The following is a 17,643-nucleotide window of genomic DNA, read 5'->3' on the forward strand; positions in this document are numbered from 1 at the left end:
CAAAACAAATAAATGAATGAAGCTAAAGCTTAAAAACCAAAACAAACAATAGTTCAATAAAAACGAAAACCCTAAGAGTTCTACAATGGGAAGACTGTATAAAGTCTGCATGTATTTCACGCTCGCTTAAAATCATCATAAATTATTTGATAAAATAAGTAAAAATATATATAGAAGCTGAAAGAATAACATGAAAGCGTCAGAAATAAAAAAGAACCAAAACAAAGAACCAAACCAAAACAAAACCAGCGGATGGTAAAAAACCTACTTACAGTCATCAGTTGGGTTGGGGGTTAATAATGGAAAGACATAAAACAAAAAGAAAAGCCACAAATGGATGAGGGAGAAAATATAAAATATTGGTCAGACGTATGTAGCCCTGTCATGACATGTTGTGTCAGTGCATGACGTCATCAGTCAGAAGGTGAACATTTTGGATTTGCATATTTTTTGTGTGCATTTTCTGAAAGAATATGCTCACCAGAGCATTTTAATCTTTATTTGAGGTAAATCGGGTGATTTTTCATGAAGTTATGGTCAGATGTATGGGAAAGGTATCCAGCAACTTTTCTCAAATTTCATACTTTTTCAACTTGACTAGCTGTAAAAAATATTTAGAAGTGAAATTAAGCTTTGATATTTCCCGAAGATGTACAAAAAGGGTTGATTTAATCATTTATGACAAGAATTCATTTTGTATAAAAATTGACCTTAGCAATATCTCAGTTGAAACCTTTTCACCATCCGACTGATGATGTCATTCACTGTAACGTGTTGGTGTTATAGTAGAGTGGACCAGATGATACAGACGATAATACTTGATTTGGAGACAAAATAAAGGTTATGACTTGAACCAGTTAACTGCTGTACTTTGGAAAAATGGGTATTTTAAACATTTGGCCAGAAACTCGTCCCTCAAATATCAATTGATTTGAACGACCCTCACCTTGGCAAAAACTCTCAAACCTGGGACTTTGCACAGTCTTCAAGGACCTCCCAAGTTTGAGAGTTTTTGCCAAAATTTTCAGCGTCATTTTAAAGGGTCGACCTTTGAAGGACGAGATTTCTGACCAAAATTTTAAACATAATATTTTCCGGGGTATGGCATTAACTGGTAAAGCAGTCTAGTCCAATGAGATTGGAACCAGTTTTTTTGGGGTCACACTGTTGTTGCCTACAGTTACAGCCTGTTTTTAATGCTATAGAAACCTGGATAAACATCTTATGGCTGTGTAGAATGACGTGGATTATCATATGAAATTATGAAGAAAAGCAAAGAGGTAGAAGGAGTTATCGTTATCTTGAAAGCAGACTAGAGTACCATAGCCACAACTAGAAGTGTTAAGGTCCTAGTCTGTATGTTTGTAAAGATGGGACTATTAGGGGGGGGGGGGGGGTCTGAAGCCTGGGATGGTAAAAATACTATTGAAACTGGGAAAAGGAAAAGGCTTTGGATGGAAACCGTACAGACAGTGGACGTTTCGGGTACAAATCCTTCATCAGTAAAAAATGATAAAGAAAGGAGCAATGAAAACAAATAAAACCAAATTTATTGATATTTGCAGCATCTGCATTCTAGATGGAGTAATAAAGACGCTACAAAATCTAACTACATTTTGTTTTGTTGGTTTCAACGTTCCTTTGTTTATTGGTTTGCTGACAAAGGGTTTGTACCGAAACGTTCACTGCCTGTATTGTTCCCATCTGATGAAACCTTTCCATTATCACATCTTTCATTAGTAACAATTAGAGGAAATGTTGTGAAATGGTGAGTGGGTCAGGAAAGACATTGTGGGAAATCTTAGCGTGTTTATTTACATATTATCTTCTCTGACAACTTATGATTAAAAACCAAAACAAGACAAAAACAGCAACGCAACATTGCAAGTCTAGTGAAGGCGTGTTAATGTCATATCAGTGCTGAAAACATCGTTTACACTAAGTCTTAAAACAGAGGTCATCATGGAAAATCGTAACTTTCATGGAAAAGTTTGTAATCTAAGCTTATCAAATCTTTCATGGATGAGAGGATAAGAATGTTGGGGGAATGGGGGGAGGGTGAGGGGACATTTGTCATATTTCGTTCATGCAATCAGCATTGATATGGTGTTGTTGTCAACCACAATGAAAATCCGCACCGTTTAAAACCCAAGTCAAACACATTATAAAAGTCCCTGACATAAAATCTAAATTTTCCACTTGTGAATAAATTAAATCAATTCCCCCTCATTGACTTGGATTTTAAACGGTGCGGTTTTCATTGTGGTTGACAACAACACCATATCAATGCTGATTGCATGAACGAAATATGACACATTTCCAAAGGACTTGCAACATTTTTAGAACTAAAATAATCTTTATTGATCACGATTCCTTGTGAATTCAATGTGTAAAAAATAATTTCCATGATAATAAATGATAAAAAGAGGAAAGTGAATGGAAATCTGGTAAATGATAATTTCATGACAGAAATGACAATGAAGACCTGACAAGAAAATGAAATCAACAAAGATTTTTTAATGAAATCTCAAATGACATAAAAAGTGACCAAATCAGACAATCTGTTTTGGAAGGTACGTACATTTTTCATTTTCGATATTTTTCCAGTGCACGTTGATTCCTGTATTTGAAAATCTTTTTGATTGGTCGATATTTTGCCAAGCAAGAATCACCTATTCATGTCGCCTTCACCACCACCTATTCATGTCATCTTCACCACCACCTATTCATGCCGCCTTCACCACAAAAGCCAAATTCTTAAAGTTTTGTGGGAATGGATGTCACAGTTTGTAAACACAAGCACATGATAGGAAAGGCAAATTATATACTAAGATTTGAATATTATTACACTGTAAAAAATGATGTCTGACAGGGCTTTAAACCCTAAAAATATGAAATACTGTATAAAAATTGTCTATTTTTACGAGAATGTGCTTTCATGCAATTACGGCCCACGTTACCTTCTGCTACAGATTGTGAGTACTGATCACATGTATAAAGCATTTTTTAAAAAAGCACAAAAACACACATAGATATTTTTTTTAATTTACCAAACATGGAATTAATTAATGATTAAAAAAGGGAAATAAAAAAGTCCCATAGGACGAATAGCTTACCACATCCTGGTAGTGAGAAAGGCATAGAGCATGCAACAACACATGAGAGTCAGGAAGAAGACTCAAGCCGTCAATCAATCAATCAATCACAGTGTGTTTGTTTGTGTTTGTGTGTGTGTAAGTGTGTAACACACACCGTGTCAAAAGGAAGAAGAAAACAACAATGGATTAATGATAATTACGTCAGTTGTTGTCATTGACAATACATCATTACAACACTATAGCATCACTACACAGTGTGTGTTGCCATTGGCTGATGATGATGATGATGATGATGATGATGATGATGATGATGATGATGATGCAATGATAGAAAAATTGAAATTTCATAACACACATGACTAAATCATTCAATACTACGAGAATGAGACAAACAATGATTACTGAATTTTAAGTTCCATTTCAAGAAATGAAAGCTGTTACTAGCGATAGTAAAAAACCAACAACAATCAACACCACAAGAATCTAAGAGAATGAGAGTAAATCTACAAGAATTTCCTTTCCACTCTATTGATGCATAGCGACCTGATGGCTAACACTGGCATGGATGGTGGTGTGATGTCATGTGTGATGGTTGGATGTCCATGTCCCACTGACAGTCTTCGACATAGGCACAAAATCAAAAGTAAAACTACAACCTGTAGTATATAAGGGCTTTGGAGCCCCAATAGCTCAGTTGGTAGAGCATTTACGACGCACGCAAAAGTACCAAGATCAATCCTGGGCGATGTTGAGATTTTTTCTTTTTTTTTTTTGCCCCCCATGTCCACCCTGTAAACCCTGTGTTTGAGTGTAAAATATCGATAAAGTTTGGAAAGTTACTGATATGGCTGGTACAGAGTTATAGATCCTCCCACCCTCCCCCCACTAGTTACTAACCACGCCCCCACCAGTTACTAACCACGCCCCCACTAGTTACTAACCACGCCACCACTCGTTACTAACCACGCCCCCACCATTTACTAACCACGCCCCAAAAGAAAACAATTACACCCATAAAATCTCCTCAACCATTAACCATGACCCAGTCTTACATCACAGTTCTAATATCAAACCAGGATCTACTTTTTAACATCATCAAAGGACTCTCAAAAGCTGTCCACTGGCCTCCATCTGTCAAAGAATACCTAAATCAACCCTCAATCCACACAAAATTACTTGTTATCCTTTTCATCCCACATTCAGCCAGCCATCAGGTCAAATGTTGGTTGGACACAACATCACATCATTAACAAACACACACACATATAAGTTGATGTAATACTGCCAACATTATTATTATTATTATTATTATTATTATTATTATTATTATTATTATTATTATTATTATTATTATTATTATTATTATTATTATTATTATTATTATTATTATCATTATTATTATCATCATTATTATTAGGTGCAAATATTAAATCAAGCAGTTTCTGTTTAAATCTTCTCGGAAAAACAATGAACAAAAAGATAATAATAAAAAAAATAAAAAAATTAATCTTCTCTTAATCATAATTATTTTTTAAAAAATAAATCAAGATCTCACCAGAAGATGAAATAATCATTTATAGTAACGTGTTAAAAATGATTTGAGCTAGCACGGTGTAAAACAATTATTAATAAACATACAGCTTCATTTAAGTTAAAGCAATTAATTAATAATATTGATGAGCGCTGAAGGCAAAAGCTAGAGTACCAGTCAATAGGCCGATCCCAAAGACAGCTGGAAATCCATTAGTTGACATTGTCAATGGACAGCAGAAACGTATTACGTATATATGTTATCATTAATAAAGTATTGACACTCAACAACATATTTATATATATGGACACATTAATCTACTTCACTAGACAACAACAGATAGATAAAATCATGGAAATATTTGAATTAGAAAAACAAAAATTATAAATAACCTAAAGACGCAGAGAATAAGTATATTCATAGTTTGAAATATTTCCATCATCTGCTTTGTAGCTTATAGGCAGAGAGAGAGAGAGAGAGAAACTCCATTAAACTGTTTTCACAATGCAGAGAATCACAGCAAAATGACCTTTCAACTTGTCAGTGCTAATGTACTAAATCTACCATTTTTATGAGAAGACAAACAAAAAGCAGGAAAAAAAAACCCTTGGCAAACTTTTTGATCTACGTCAGAATTATCAACAAGGATAAAATACCTTCGAGGAATGAAAAGAAAAGCTATAAAACTATTCAGGTAAATATGAGTATGGAGAGAGAGAGAGTAGAAAATACTATCTACGCCACGGAAGCAAGGCTGACACGTCATGACATTGGAAAGATTAAACCTTTATCATAAAGAAGAAAATACTAAGAAAACTTTAAACACAGATCGGAAATGCAAATTAGAACTCTAAAGTTACATAAGAAAAAGAACACACGATAGTAAGTGATAGACACACGCACACACAAGACTTGCCTTTGATTTGAGCTCCGATGTTCTGGTCTCAAAAAGATGCTCCAACTTCTCTGTGTCGATGGTGATGGGCACCAGCTGGGTCCAGATGACCTCTCCTTTGGTAGACGGATGAGGGTTTTCCACACCAGAGAGTGCCTTCCAGTGCAACCGCACCGTTTTCTTGTTCTTTTTCAAATTAGCACCTGGGGGAGGGGGAAGCTTGGAGGCGTTGGGAGCTGAGGATGAACCAAAGGGAGGTGGGGGAGGTGGAGGGGGAGGTAGGCCGGGAGGTGGGGGAGGAGGAGGAGGACAGCCTGGGGGAGGGGGAGGACAGCCTGGAGGAGGTGGGGGTGGAGGTGGGACACCAACCCCGTCAAAATGAAATGCGGGAGAAACAAAGACATCTGAGTCATCGTCTTCGTGCAGATCTGTAAAGTCCATGTCTTTGATCATCAGGTTACGCTTGAGACGACGTTGGATTCTGTCCCATTGTAAATCACTCTCTGTCTTCTTCTCTGGCTCCGGTGCCACTGGTGCAGCTGGTTTCTGCTGTCCAGCCCCAAACTGTTTGGACAATCCGTCTTTAGCTGCCGATATGAGTCCGCTGGAATCCCCAGAAGGTCTGGCCGCTTCCTTTGGCCCCATGGGGATTTTCATTTCCTCGTTTTGTAACTTATTCAACATCCCCTTCACCTGACTCTCGGCTGGGGCTGGGGAGGCACCGTGGCCGTTTTCAACCGGTTTGGCCGTATCATCAGGATGTTGAAGACCTCTTTTGTACATTGCCCATCGGTCATTGCTGGAGGGAGGTGCTGATGGGTCCACCTGGTCATTGGGTCCTCCATTCTGGTTTGGATCAATCTGGGCCTCAGCAAAACTGTGGTAGCCGCTCTCATTGTAGCCAGGGCCTTTGTTGTTGAGATCTGAGAATACATTTACACGCCGTCAAAGTTAGAGAAAAAAAATAATTGGATAACAGGGATGCCCTTTGCTAAAATTTTAAAAAGTCTGAAATTTTTCTCGTAAAGACCATATATATATATAAATATTTTGTCCAAAGTTTATCTTCATCAAATGGTATCACCCTTATATCATAGAAAAGGCACATATCCATCCAACTTCCCCTTAACTGTTGTCTTTAAACAACCGATATTTACATCTTTAAAAAATTAACTCACCAATATCGACCAAAGTCAGACAGAAGGTTTAAAAGCCAATTTTCTAGCTGTAGCCAACAAGGCATCCCCAGGATAATCACTGGACATTTATTATCTCTACTCTTGGTTATTTTTTAAAAAATTCAAATGTTAAAAAAATGCTTTTATATCAAATACTTCAAATTAACACCAAACTTTAAACACATTTTGTATTTTAAAAAAAAAAATTGTTTGCCAAACTTACAAACAAATGATCTAAACATGATTTCCTCATAATCTTCATGGAAGCCACTTCAATCTTCTATTAAAAATGTACAATTTATCGACAAAAATAAATTTGGCTGGATTGAAAAAAATAAAAAGCCTGATTGGCCTGTAGAGCTTTGTCACTCAAACGTGGTCCCAGGCTGTACACTGTCCTGTGTGGATTTTGAATGACAAGCAGACAGAGATAATTTTGTCATCATCAATCAGTGAGGAAATCATACCTAAAGGCAATCCATTTCTATGGTTTTATGTCTCAAACAAACGCATGATAATAACAAGAAATGAAGTGAGTGGGAAAGGGACAAAAGACAACTGAGAATAAAAACTTTGTGGGAGCAATGGGGGCTCGAACCCACGACATTAGTGTACGACAACTCCGCCGGGGAGATCGTGGATAGCTCATACGGTAGAGTAGAGTCACGATTTATCCTGCCAGGCAGAGTTGTCGTACCAGTAAGGTCGCGGGTTCGAACCCCCATCACCGCCACGAAATTTTTATTCTCTGTTGTCTCCTGGCACTTTCCTACTCACTTCATTTCTTATTATTATCAACATTAGTGCCTGCTCCACTTTTCTCAAACAAACACATGCAAACAAAGTCAGGTCATTACTGGTTTCAGTTATCACGCACATCATCAAACGTGTTAGTCATTCAAATTAAAATAATACTTTTTTATGCAAATGGAAATTTTAGTGTTGTGCTTCGACCAAGTCTAACCTCCTCAATCTCTTTAGTCTCTATCTCCAAAATTTGTCAGTTGATATAGACAAAGTAACTTAGTAGCATTGTCATGTGTTACTACATGTATGGAATTGTAGATATACACAAACAAAACTAAAACAGATCTAAAACTGACTAGAGACCTGTGTTTTATTTTGGCTTTTTCGATTGAAAGTTAAGTCTGTAATTATTTAATTAAAAATAATTTTTTTTTTTCAATCAAGGGTCTGTACCGACATTAATTCTCAGTCTTCATGTCTCATGCAATCAAAGGTCTGTCCCGACATTAATTCTCAGTCTTCATGTCTCATGCAATCAAAGGTCTGTCCCGACATTAATTCTCAGTCTTCATGTCTCATGCAATCAAAGGTCTGTCCCGACATTAATTCTCAGTCTTCATGTCTCATGCAATCAAAGGTCTGTCCCCGACATTAATTCTCAGTCTTCATGTCTCATGCAATCAAAGGTCTGTACCGACATAAATTCTCAGTCTTCATGTCTCATGCAATCAAAGGTCTGTCCCGACATTAATTCTCAGTCTTCATGTCTCATGCAATCAAAGGTCTGTCCCGACATTAATTCTCAGTCTTCATGTCTCATGCAATCAAAGGTCTGTCCCGACATTAATTCTCAGTCTTCATGTCTCATGCAATCAAAGGTCTGTACCGACATAAATTCTCAGTCTTCATGTCTCATGCAATCAAAGGTCTGTACCGACATAAATTCTCAGTCTTCATGTCTCATCAAACTGTCAAACTGTTTCAAACCAACTCCCTGTTTCGTATTGTGTTGAAACCAGAATTACTTACCATTTCCATCACCATTGATATCGACATTTTTGTTGTAACCATGATGATGCGGAGAGAGGGGGGATGGGCTGGTGGTGGTGGCCTTATCATTGTCCAGTTGGAACAAGGGGACATTAGGGGCTTGAAAGACATGATTTCTGGGTAGTGTGGGGCTGGACAGGCTGGTCCGTGGGGCCGACCGGCCTAGCGGGTCAGCCTTTACGGACTCAACACCATCATGGACAGAATTGGACCACGAAGGTGTTGATGGCGATGACAAAATGTCTTGACTGGGATGGGAAGGGGAGGGAAGCAGGTAAGGAGTATGGTCTTCGTTGTCATTGTCATCGGTTGGGAAAATTGGAGGAGGTGGTAGTGGTAAAGATTCGTTGTCCTCGTATTCAAACTGTTGTTTTCTAACTTCATTTGTAAGTAGGTCGTCTGTTTCAGACACTGGTGGTGGTGGTGGAGGTGATGGTGGTGGTGGTTGTATAGATGATGATGGTATACTGTAAGGCTCGTTTTCCTCTCTGTAAGCTGCTGCAGCGGTTCTTCTGTGAAGTCTTGATTCTTTCAGTTCCTGTAAAATGCTAGGATAAGACGACTGTTTCTTGGAGGGGCTTAGGGTTGGGGCTGGTTGTGAAGATGGTGGTGGAGAGGATATACTAGTAGTGTGTGTGTTTTGTAGGTTAGGGCTGGGGAATTGGGATGGAGAGGCCTGGGACTGATCTGAAGGTTTTCTGTAACCATTGGGTGCCCGAAGAAGCTGGATCTTGGATCCGTATCCACTATCGGCTTCGCTAGGCGTTGTGCCTGGTATTTCTGAAGATGGAGAATGAATCGGGGGCAGACGTCTGGGAGGGGAGTGAATGTCTTGGCGAGGCCAGGAGGAAATGTCGGTGGGTGTATTTGCCAGGTTGTAATTTTGAGGTGAGCAGGGATCTGAGACATTGTCGTGTTGAGCATTATTTGACGATGGAGACGGGGATCGGTGGTGGATGACAGTTGATGATGACGAGGATAAGGAGGTGTAGGATGAGTTTGGGAGGATGGAGGGAGATGAGGAAGACATGAATGAGGAGGAGGATGGTGGGAGATGGGATGAGGTTGATAACGATGAGGATGAGGATAATGAAGATATAGACGAAGATGGAGAGGTGTCTCGATGGTCATCTATTGGCTTTTGGGAATTCAAATGATATGACGGTTGTTGTTGTCCATCCTGTTGTCTGTCTGCCACCAGCTGTATATCGTGTTGTTCTTTAATTAGAGTACATTGGCGGTTTCGTCGTCTAGTGCGGTTGCCTTAGATGTATAAAGAATGGTTGTTGTTGTTGTTGTTGTTGTTGGGGGAGATTGGAGGAAAACAAGGCAGAATGGCTAATGTTAATGGCATGCTTTTAATTTGTTAGTTTATCAATCAGTAATGAAAAAAAATCCCAAACAAATTAATGCAAAGAAATTCCATAGGAACAGAAAAAAAATTGTTCAATCTATTAGTTGTTTCAAACTAAAGTTTAAGTCATATCTGTGACTTGAATGTTTTGTAAAGAGTAGTTGATAAAGATGCCATTACTACTGTTAATAATAGAATAAATAAGATTGAAAAGGACAATAGAGAACTCAACCAGAATTTTTAAAAAAAGGATTTTAGGACAAATGATATCAATTTAATTATTTTACTTTTGACATTGATTTCATGCTTATAAAATTAAAACTCCCATTCCTTGTTCAAAATTAAGTTTTAAAAAACCCCGAAAAATGATAAAATGACTAAATTAAGCATTCATCCTCTTTCCAAAAATATTATATACAAATATAAAGTCAATAAAATCTACAAAAGAAATTCGATTCACACAAGCAGGATCCATTTTCATTGTTCATGCCGTGAGTTTTCAGTAACAAATCATCCAGTCAGTAACATTTTTAATATAAAAAAAATAAATAAATCACACAACATTTTAAAAATTTGACACAGCAATTTAGAGCACACAACAACAGCTACAACATGGCTTAACACAGACACGTACATATTTGAAGGTCTGACAACCGAATGCCATTATGGACTTGATTTCACAAATTTGTAATGGACAATGTTTTGCATTGGTTAGAGAATATTTCCATGACAACAACGAGCCCATGACAATTTGGGTTATCAGACCTGTAAATAAGTACACGCTGCTTTGCACAGATAAAATGCATTGACACTTTGGCCAGGTAACTTATATACTTTATATCTCAATTGATGATGCTACGCGTTTAGGTAAAATAATCGACTGTTATGCCCACCAGGTCACTCATACTTCCACACAAAAATGTGCATAACTTTTAAAGTTTAGAGTGTGTTAGAAAAATCTAGTCTTAGAACCAACCATCCACCTAGTGGTCTTCAAACTATGACTATGGGGCAGCCTGACTCAAGGATGTGCTCTTTGCTTTGTACCCGAAAGATACCAAGTCTGACCAACAGTCGCGCTGTGTGACCTTGAGCAAGTCACCTTGCCCTAGATCAATTTGCGACACTGCACTGGGACTGATGCCTGGTGTTATTCCAGTCTCCCTTTTCCTCTTGGGGATGAATAAAGGGAATTTTATTGTGATTTATTCATATCTATTCATTTAACCAAATCTTTTATTTATTATTTTCATTTATTAATATTAAGTGTTGGAGGCAGTTACTTGTATTTTTGTGTGGTGGTATGGTAGATTGAGCTGGCAGGTAGAATAGGTGAGTATTTTACTTCAACGCATATCAATGTTAGCAATACTTGAATAGTTTGAATTTTAAAATTTTTTTTTGGATCCCTCACTGCCACTGTTTATGGAATACCAATTGTGGGGACTGTGGGGAATCAGGGCAAGAGGCGTGACTATGTTCCCTGTCACTACAAGTTAATGGTGCAGAGAGGGCGTGACTGGTGACGACGTCACACCATCTACTCTTCCAGTTCCAAACTCATTGGAAGTGTGCATGCAACCGGTCATCCGGAAGAGTGGATTTACACTTCCAATGAGATTGGAACCAGTTGTTTTTTTTTGGACATCACACTTTTAGTTCCCTACTGCTAGTAAAGGTTCCCTGGCCAAGAGTAAAGAGAGATGTTTTAGTCATTGTTATGATGGATCAGACTTACTTTGTGGACTGACACTGTCTCCACCGTCTGAGTGGCTGGGCTTGGGAATGACTGGCTCTGTGTCTTCTGGTGGCGCTGCGTTTTGTCTGTGGTCCCAATGGTTGGGGGTTTGGGGTGATGGTGTTGGGAGAGAAGGGAAATAAGAAACCAATGAGTAAAACAATTCAAAACTGTCACATCTACATGGATTTTTTTTGTAATTTTTTTTTGGTAAAGTCGATCTTTCTAATTTTTGATATTTTCCATCCATGAGTTAAATTTGAAATGTAAACTATATTCTAAGCATCAATTGGCACAAACATTTCCCTTGATTTGTATGAATTTGAAGTTTAAATATGATAAAATAATAGACGAATGTTTTAAAGGGAAATAATCCTCAATATCTCAAATATGAATGTTGGTAAACCACTCTTCAATTATACTGTAATATCAAAATTATTGTATATTCCAGACTAGAAAATATCACACAGGCAAACGAAGAAAGATTAAACAGTAAAATAGTAGACAAAATATCTCATATGCTGGTTTGTCTGATGAGAGTAACAAAAAAATAATAATATAAGACTGAAAGAAAAAAAACCCCTAGATATTAACTATAAAATCTTCAGCTGATAGTTTGTATTTTATTCCACATCAATGTGTGTTTTAACAAGTCAGTTTGACATAATATAGTGTGTACTTGGTATTATGATATGTTGGTGTCAAGCACCAGTGAGCAATTGGATTGGAACTAGGCGCTATATAAATACAAATTGATTATATTATATGTATGTTACCTTTATTGAGAGAATAAGCCGCAAATAAGAACAAAAATATAAAAAAAACAAAAAAACAAAACAAAAACAAAAAAACTGAAGAAAACTCCATCCCCCACCCCTCCCCCCCAACCAGACAAAAATGAAGAAGCCACCAATGTCGAGTACTAACTCTTTCTGCATTTGTCTCCGTCTCCTGAAGGCTTCTGCTGGTGTCTCTGGAGCTGCAGCTGGTTGGGCAGGGGCTGGTGCTGGGGCTGGGGCGGCTGGGCTGGACTTTTGGGTGGAGGAGGATCCGTCGTGACGCTTGGACTTGCGTACTTGGCCCTCTGTCTTCATACGAGGTACTTGTCTGGAGTGGTTGGGATATTGGAGAAGGATGGGTTGGTTTTACCATTAGGAAAACGATAGTGGAGATGATGATGATGGAAGAAAATAAATGTTGAACAAATCCATATCTTTATATCATTTGTGAGGCTGGCTGAGAAAAACCGGGAAGATGCAGCAAGCCTCGATTTGAGATATGAGCCAAAATCGAAGATAAAGTGTTTCCCATAGCAACAAATTTTATTCAGAAAAAAATTCATAACTTGGGTTCTAATAAACATAGAAAGACAATGTAAAGTGGTAAATGATCAGAAAGATTTGGTCTACACCACTGTATACATAACTCAATTTATGAAATTTGCGCATCTTTCCGGGTTTTCTCAGCTAGCCACACATTTGTCATTTGTTTTTCTCATTCAGATTTAACATTCAATCAGTCCAGCCATAGCGGTCTCTCACCCTTCATTGCTTCCCCAATCTATTGTGCCTTACCCCTCTCTGACATAAATATCAGTTCAATTAATTGTTGAATACAATATGCCCTTGTTGAACACCAGCTCATTCAATGCAAATTTGACAAGCACCACAAATGATATTTTACCCAGAGTTGCCAATACCGGAGGCAAACATTTACTGAACTTTTGAATAAACACATAGACCTACCCCTTTCTGAAAAAATGTTTCTCACCTTAAATTTTCCACCTGTGGAATCACAGAGAAGTCTTCCCCATCCTCATGTTTCAAAGATCCCTGGATAGGACAAGGAATACAGACATTAGAAGATGAATGTACATTATTATGTATGAGTACATCCTGTTCGTATGTAAGTATTCTAAACTTTTTTTTAAAAAGCAACAATATTAACAAAAAAAAGCCAATCAAAAATATTTGACACTACTATTTTCATTTTTCTTCTTATAACCAGGTATCATAGTAAGTGCACCAAAAAAGAAAGTTCACCTCGAGAATGTATAAGATACTCATCATCACCCGTTAAGACAGATGGACCATTATATCAGAGTGAAAGAGGACGTTTCTTTGACAAAACACAATAACCATCCAGACTTATAAAATGGGCATATTAGCAGGTGAGGCCACCATGTCTATTTCAAGAACTTTTTAGATAAACAAAAAAACAAAAAAACTATCCCTCCAAGCGGTGAATGTCCGTGCCCACCTCGTATATCTGGAACTGTGTTAGAAGGTCAAGGTCAGCCCCTTGTCTATTCATGTGCTTGGCTGTGATCCTCTCCATGCCCAGCTCTTCCAGGGAATCTGTGACGTCATAGAACATGTCCTGGTCTGGGATGGCACTCACCACCTAGACGTTAGACGTAGAGTTAATGAAAACAATTTTTAAAGAGTTTGTGGCCTAACTCCTTCGTATAACTAAAAAAAATAAATTATATATAAGAAAGATTTATGCATTTTTACATTGATGACAAAAACTAGAGGTGCCTAAATGAGTCAATGAAATGGAGAGAAAGATAAAGGGAGTAAATGTGACTCATAAATAAGGGAACAACACACAACAAACGACGTTTAGGCCTTTGGCCTTTTTCAAGTAAACACGAAATATATATATTAGATTGTCATAATATCAGTACCTGTCATCTGTCGAGTCGTCTGAAGTGAAAAGAGTTTTTGAAAAATAATCAACCAGCAAACAACTTCTATTATCCCCAATTGATATGGCAGTGTGTAGCTACATACCTTGTTAACCAGTGTCATAGTATAGATCAATAACTCTGACTCCACTCCGTCTTTCTCCCCCAGGATGGCCATGATGTTGGTCCAGGGGTGAAGACCTCGACGGTTGTCTACAGAGTTGATGGCCTTGATCAGCTGCAGGCTGTTGTTCTCTGTGTATTTGACGAACACCAGGAGGAGTTTGAGGGCTGTCTTGCTCACCAGGCGAGTCTGAGAGGAGAAAATAATTGGCAAGGGGTGAACAAATGACCTTAGATACAAGTATAGATTTGGGGGCCCTGAAAGCCCAGTTGGTAGAGCACTGGATTCACATGCAAAGGGACTGAGATTGATTCCAGGTAAAATCGAGATTTTTTTTTTTTAGTGACCTTCCTGTTCACCTAGCAGTGATTGGGTAGCTGGGTCTGTTGACTCTGGTGGAAAGTACTCTGGGATAGACTTAGTATTCTATCCAAATGGTACCAATCAATTTCTATTGTCTATTTCGTGCTATAGAAACCAGGATAAACTATTGGTCCATGGGCCTAATGGCTCTGAAGGACTACATCTCAACATGACTTTATTCTAATGGTTTTCATTCAAGAGAACGACAACAGTGTGTTGTTACTTGAGGTGAAGTAAACTCTTGAGTCCCACGTCATAATTCCTGTGATGTTCTCTTGGTATGATCTTTGCCACGCAACTTATTGGAAGGGCTGTCACCTTGAACAAGCCACTGTGATCTTGGTTGGTCATTTTATGGTGCTGCATTATTATTATCATCATTATTACTATCATCGTTATCATCATCATCATCATCATCATCATCATCATTGACAACAATATCATCATCAGCAGCATTATTATCACCACCGTCATCATCAACATCAACATCATCATCATCATCGACATCATTATCATAATCAACACCATCATCATCATTACCATCATCATCCATATCATCATCATTGTTCAAATCCTTACCTTAGAAGCCAGTAGAGTGTACAACCATTGTACTGTAGCATTGTGCCGTATGACGCCTTCCATCCCATCCACATACAACATCACTTGACCTAGGGCTGGGAAGACACAAACAAACACACACACATACACATATCAAGACAAACAATGTTACTCTTTCATCCAAGAACCAAAGAGGGTAGAAAGGTGCCAGGAGACAATAGAGAATAATAACTTTGTGCTGATGAGGATTTGAACCTATGACCCTACTGTTACTGTAACTCCGCCTGGCTATGAGAGGGATGGATGACGTCGATTGTAGAGCATCCCTCTCGTGGCCAAGTGGAGTTGCTGTAACATTAGGATCCTGGGTTCGATTCCTCATTGCCGCAAAGTGTTTATTATTTATTCTCCACTGGCACTTTTCTACTCACTTCATTTCTTGTTATATTCAACATAAGTGCCTGCTCACTCACTTTTCTCAATGACTATTTTACCCAACAACCAGTGGGGGTTTAGGGAATTTCCAATTTGTTGTTTTTGTTTTTGAGGGTTTTACGGTGCTTGCAACATTTCAAGGTCATATCAGCACCAGTAAAAAGGAAGAAAATGGGAAAGGAAAAAGTTCTAGAATTACAATCAAAGCACCCAAGAAAAGGTAAGACAAAGGGGAATTGGTTCAAATAGGAAACAGATGTAGATTCCAAGAGCACGCTATCAAAGTACTTAGTTTGAGATCACCTAAAAGTCTCATCCAGACACAAGCACTGGTCCCAACTAAGAGGAGCACACTCAAATGTTTTCAAATTTTATATAATGTATCCAAAACATAATACGGTACATAACAGAGAGATGATTTACAAGGAAAAAAATTTCATCCCCCAAAACAATAACTATACATTTGACTGTCTCAATCTCAGCCAGGGCATCCGGCCAGGACCAAGACAAAACCAAGTAATCTCATTTCAAGACAAAGACAGAAAGCAAGTTGGAAAACAGATATAGGGGGATAGAAGACACAGTAAGTACCTCCCTGCCCACTATGGGAGGTCAGGAACCCCACCCAGAATTACCAAATTAATATGATGGCTTGATAAAATAGGCCTGATTTGCCTTTTAATTCTGTAATACTCTCATAAATAACGTCAAATGGAATGGAACTAACAAAGACAGATGACATGGATGTTTCGGGTTACCCCTTTTGTCATCAAAACCTGATGAATGAAATACTAAAGACAAATGGAGATGAGAGAATGACGTATGTTTACATCCAGTCTTATCTCAACTGTTAAGGTAAATATGTGTTCTTAAGAGGATTGTGCAATTAAAAGAGTCAATTTTAATAGAGAACAAAAATTTTGTTTCATGTCCCTTCCATGTTCTTTGAGGCTGACAACAGTCTATATATAATATTATATAATATAATAACATTACATCTGGATGACTAGAACAACCAAACAATACAATGTTCTGATAATTGGAATCTACCTCGATTCCCACGTATACGACACATCTTGACGAGAGACGCATGCGCACAACCAACATGACCTCTCTCTAATAACTTTTCCGCCGGTGACGTCACAGACTATGAGTGACGTCCAATCAAGGGACGCTACTCTTCCGCTAATCTCATTCCCTAAAGGGAACATTTGTCTTTAGGGTGTATTCCAAGGGAGGCTACTGGAATAGCCCAGTCATCCTCTACAGTACAGCGCCGCAAATTGAGCTGGGGAGATGTGACTCTCTCAAGGTCACACAGCGTAGCTGGTATTCGAACTCGGTACCTTTCAGGTACGAAGCAAAGACCGTACTGCTGAGCCACGCTGCCCCTTCATCCATAATTATAACCAAATTCCATCCATACCTCGTAGAATGTAGTTCTGATAACTGGGATCTGCCTCAGTTCCCACCTATACAACACACCTAGATTACTACATATTGCATTATAGAGACAACAGATATAAACTTTCCATACCTCGTAGAATGTAGTTCTGATAACTGGGATCTGCCTCAGTTCCCACTTTGATGAGACAGTCCAGCCCATCATTGTTGACGAATTCATGGACCAAGTCTTTGTCATCCTGCGGACATTGAAATGGACAAAATTGAAAAAAAAAAAAACAACAACAACAAAAAAACACAAAAAAAAAATTAATTAAATAATGGGTTAATAAAGATAGAGGGTTCCAATTGATCAGTTGGTTGAGCTGTTTCTTCAACACAAGCGACTGAGATCAAATCCTGGGTGAAGTCAAGCTATTCTACTGAACCCCCTTGTCCACCCAGCAGTGACTGGGTTGCTGGGTCTATTAGGTACTTTA

General features: G+C 38.2%; 1 protein-coding gene across 3 annotated transcripts in view; it reads right to left on the bottom strand.

Moving 5' to 3' along the window:
- LOC144976313 (FH1/FH2 domain-containing protein 3-like) overlaps window positions 1-17,643 on the bottom strand; it is a 188,572-nt gene that overhangs the window by 21,271 nt on the left and 149,658 nt on the right. For 2 of the 3 annotated variants that reach the window (XM_078920509.1, XM_078920510.1), the window contains exons 9-17: window positions 17,298-17,403; window positions 15,347-15,441; window positions 14,387-14,593; window positions 13,851-13,994; window positions 13,362-13,423; window positions 12,519-12,698; window positions 11,592-11,677; window positions 8,479-9,762; window positions 5,546-6,447 (exon numbers count right to left, since the gene is read on the bottom strand). In XM_078920509.1, coding sequence (XP_078776635.1) covers window positions 5,546-6,447; window positions 8,479-9,762; window positions 11,592-11,677; window positions 12,519-12,698; window positions 13,362-13,423; window positions 13,851-13,994; window positions 14,387-14,593; window positions 15,347-15,441; window positions 17,298-17,403 — 3,066 coding nt within the window. The remainder of the gene's footprint in view (window positions 1-5,545; window positions 6,448-8,478; window positions 9,763-11,591; window positions 11,678-12,518; window positions 12,699-13,361; window positions 13,424-13,850; window positions 13,995-14,386; window positions 14,594-15,346; window positions 15,442-17,297; window positions 17,404-17,643) is intronic. The other variant, XM_078920511.1, reaches the window with a different exon arrangement.

Source organism: Berghia stephanieae, chromosome 7 (genome assembly GCF_034508935.2).
Source record: "Berghia stephanieae isolate SIO BIC M18660-M18661 chromosome 7, UCSD_Bste_1.3, whole genome shotgun sequence".
Taxonomy (NCBI): Eukaryota; Metazoa; Mollusca; class Gastropoda; order Nudibranchia; family Aeolidiidae; genus Berghia; species Berghia stephanieae.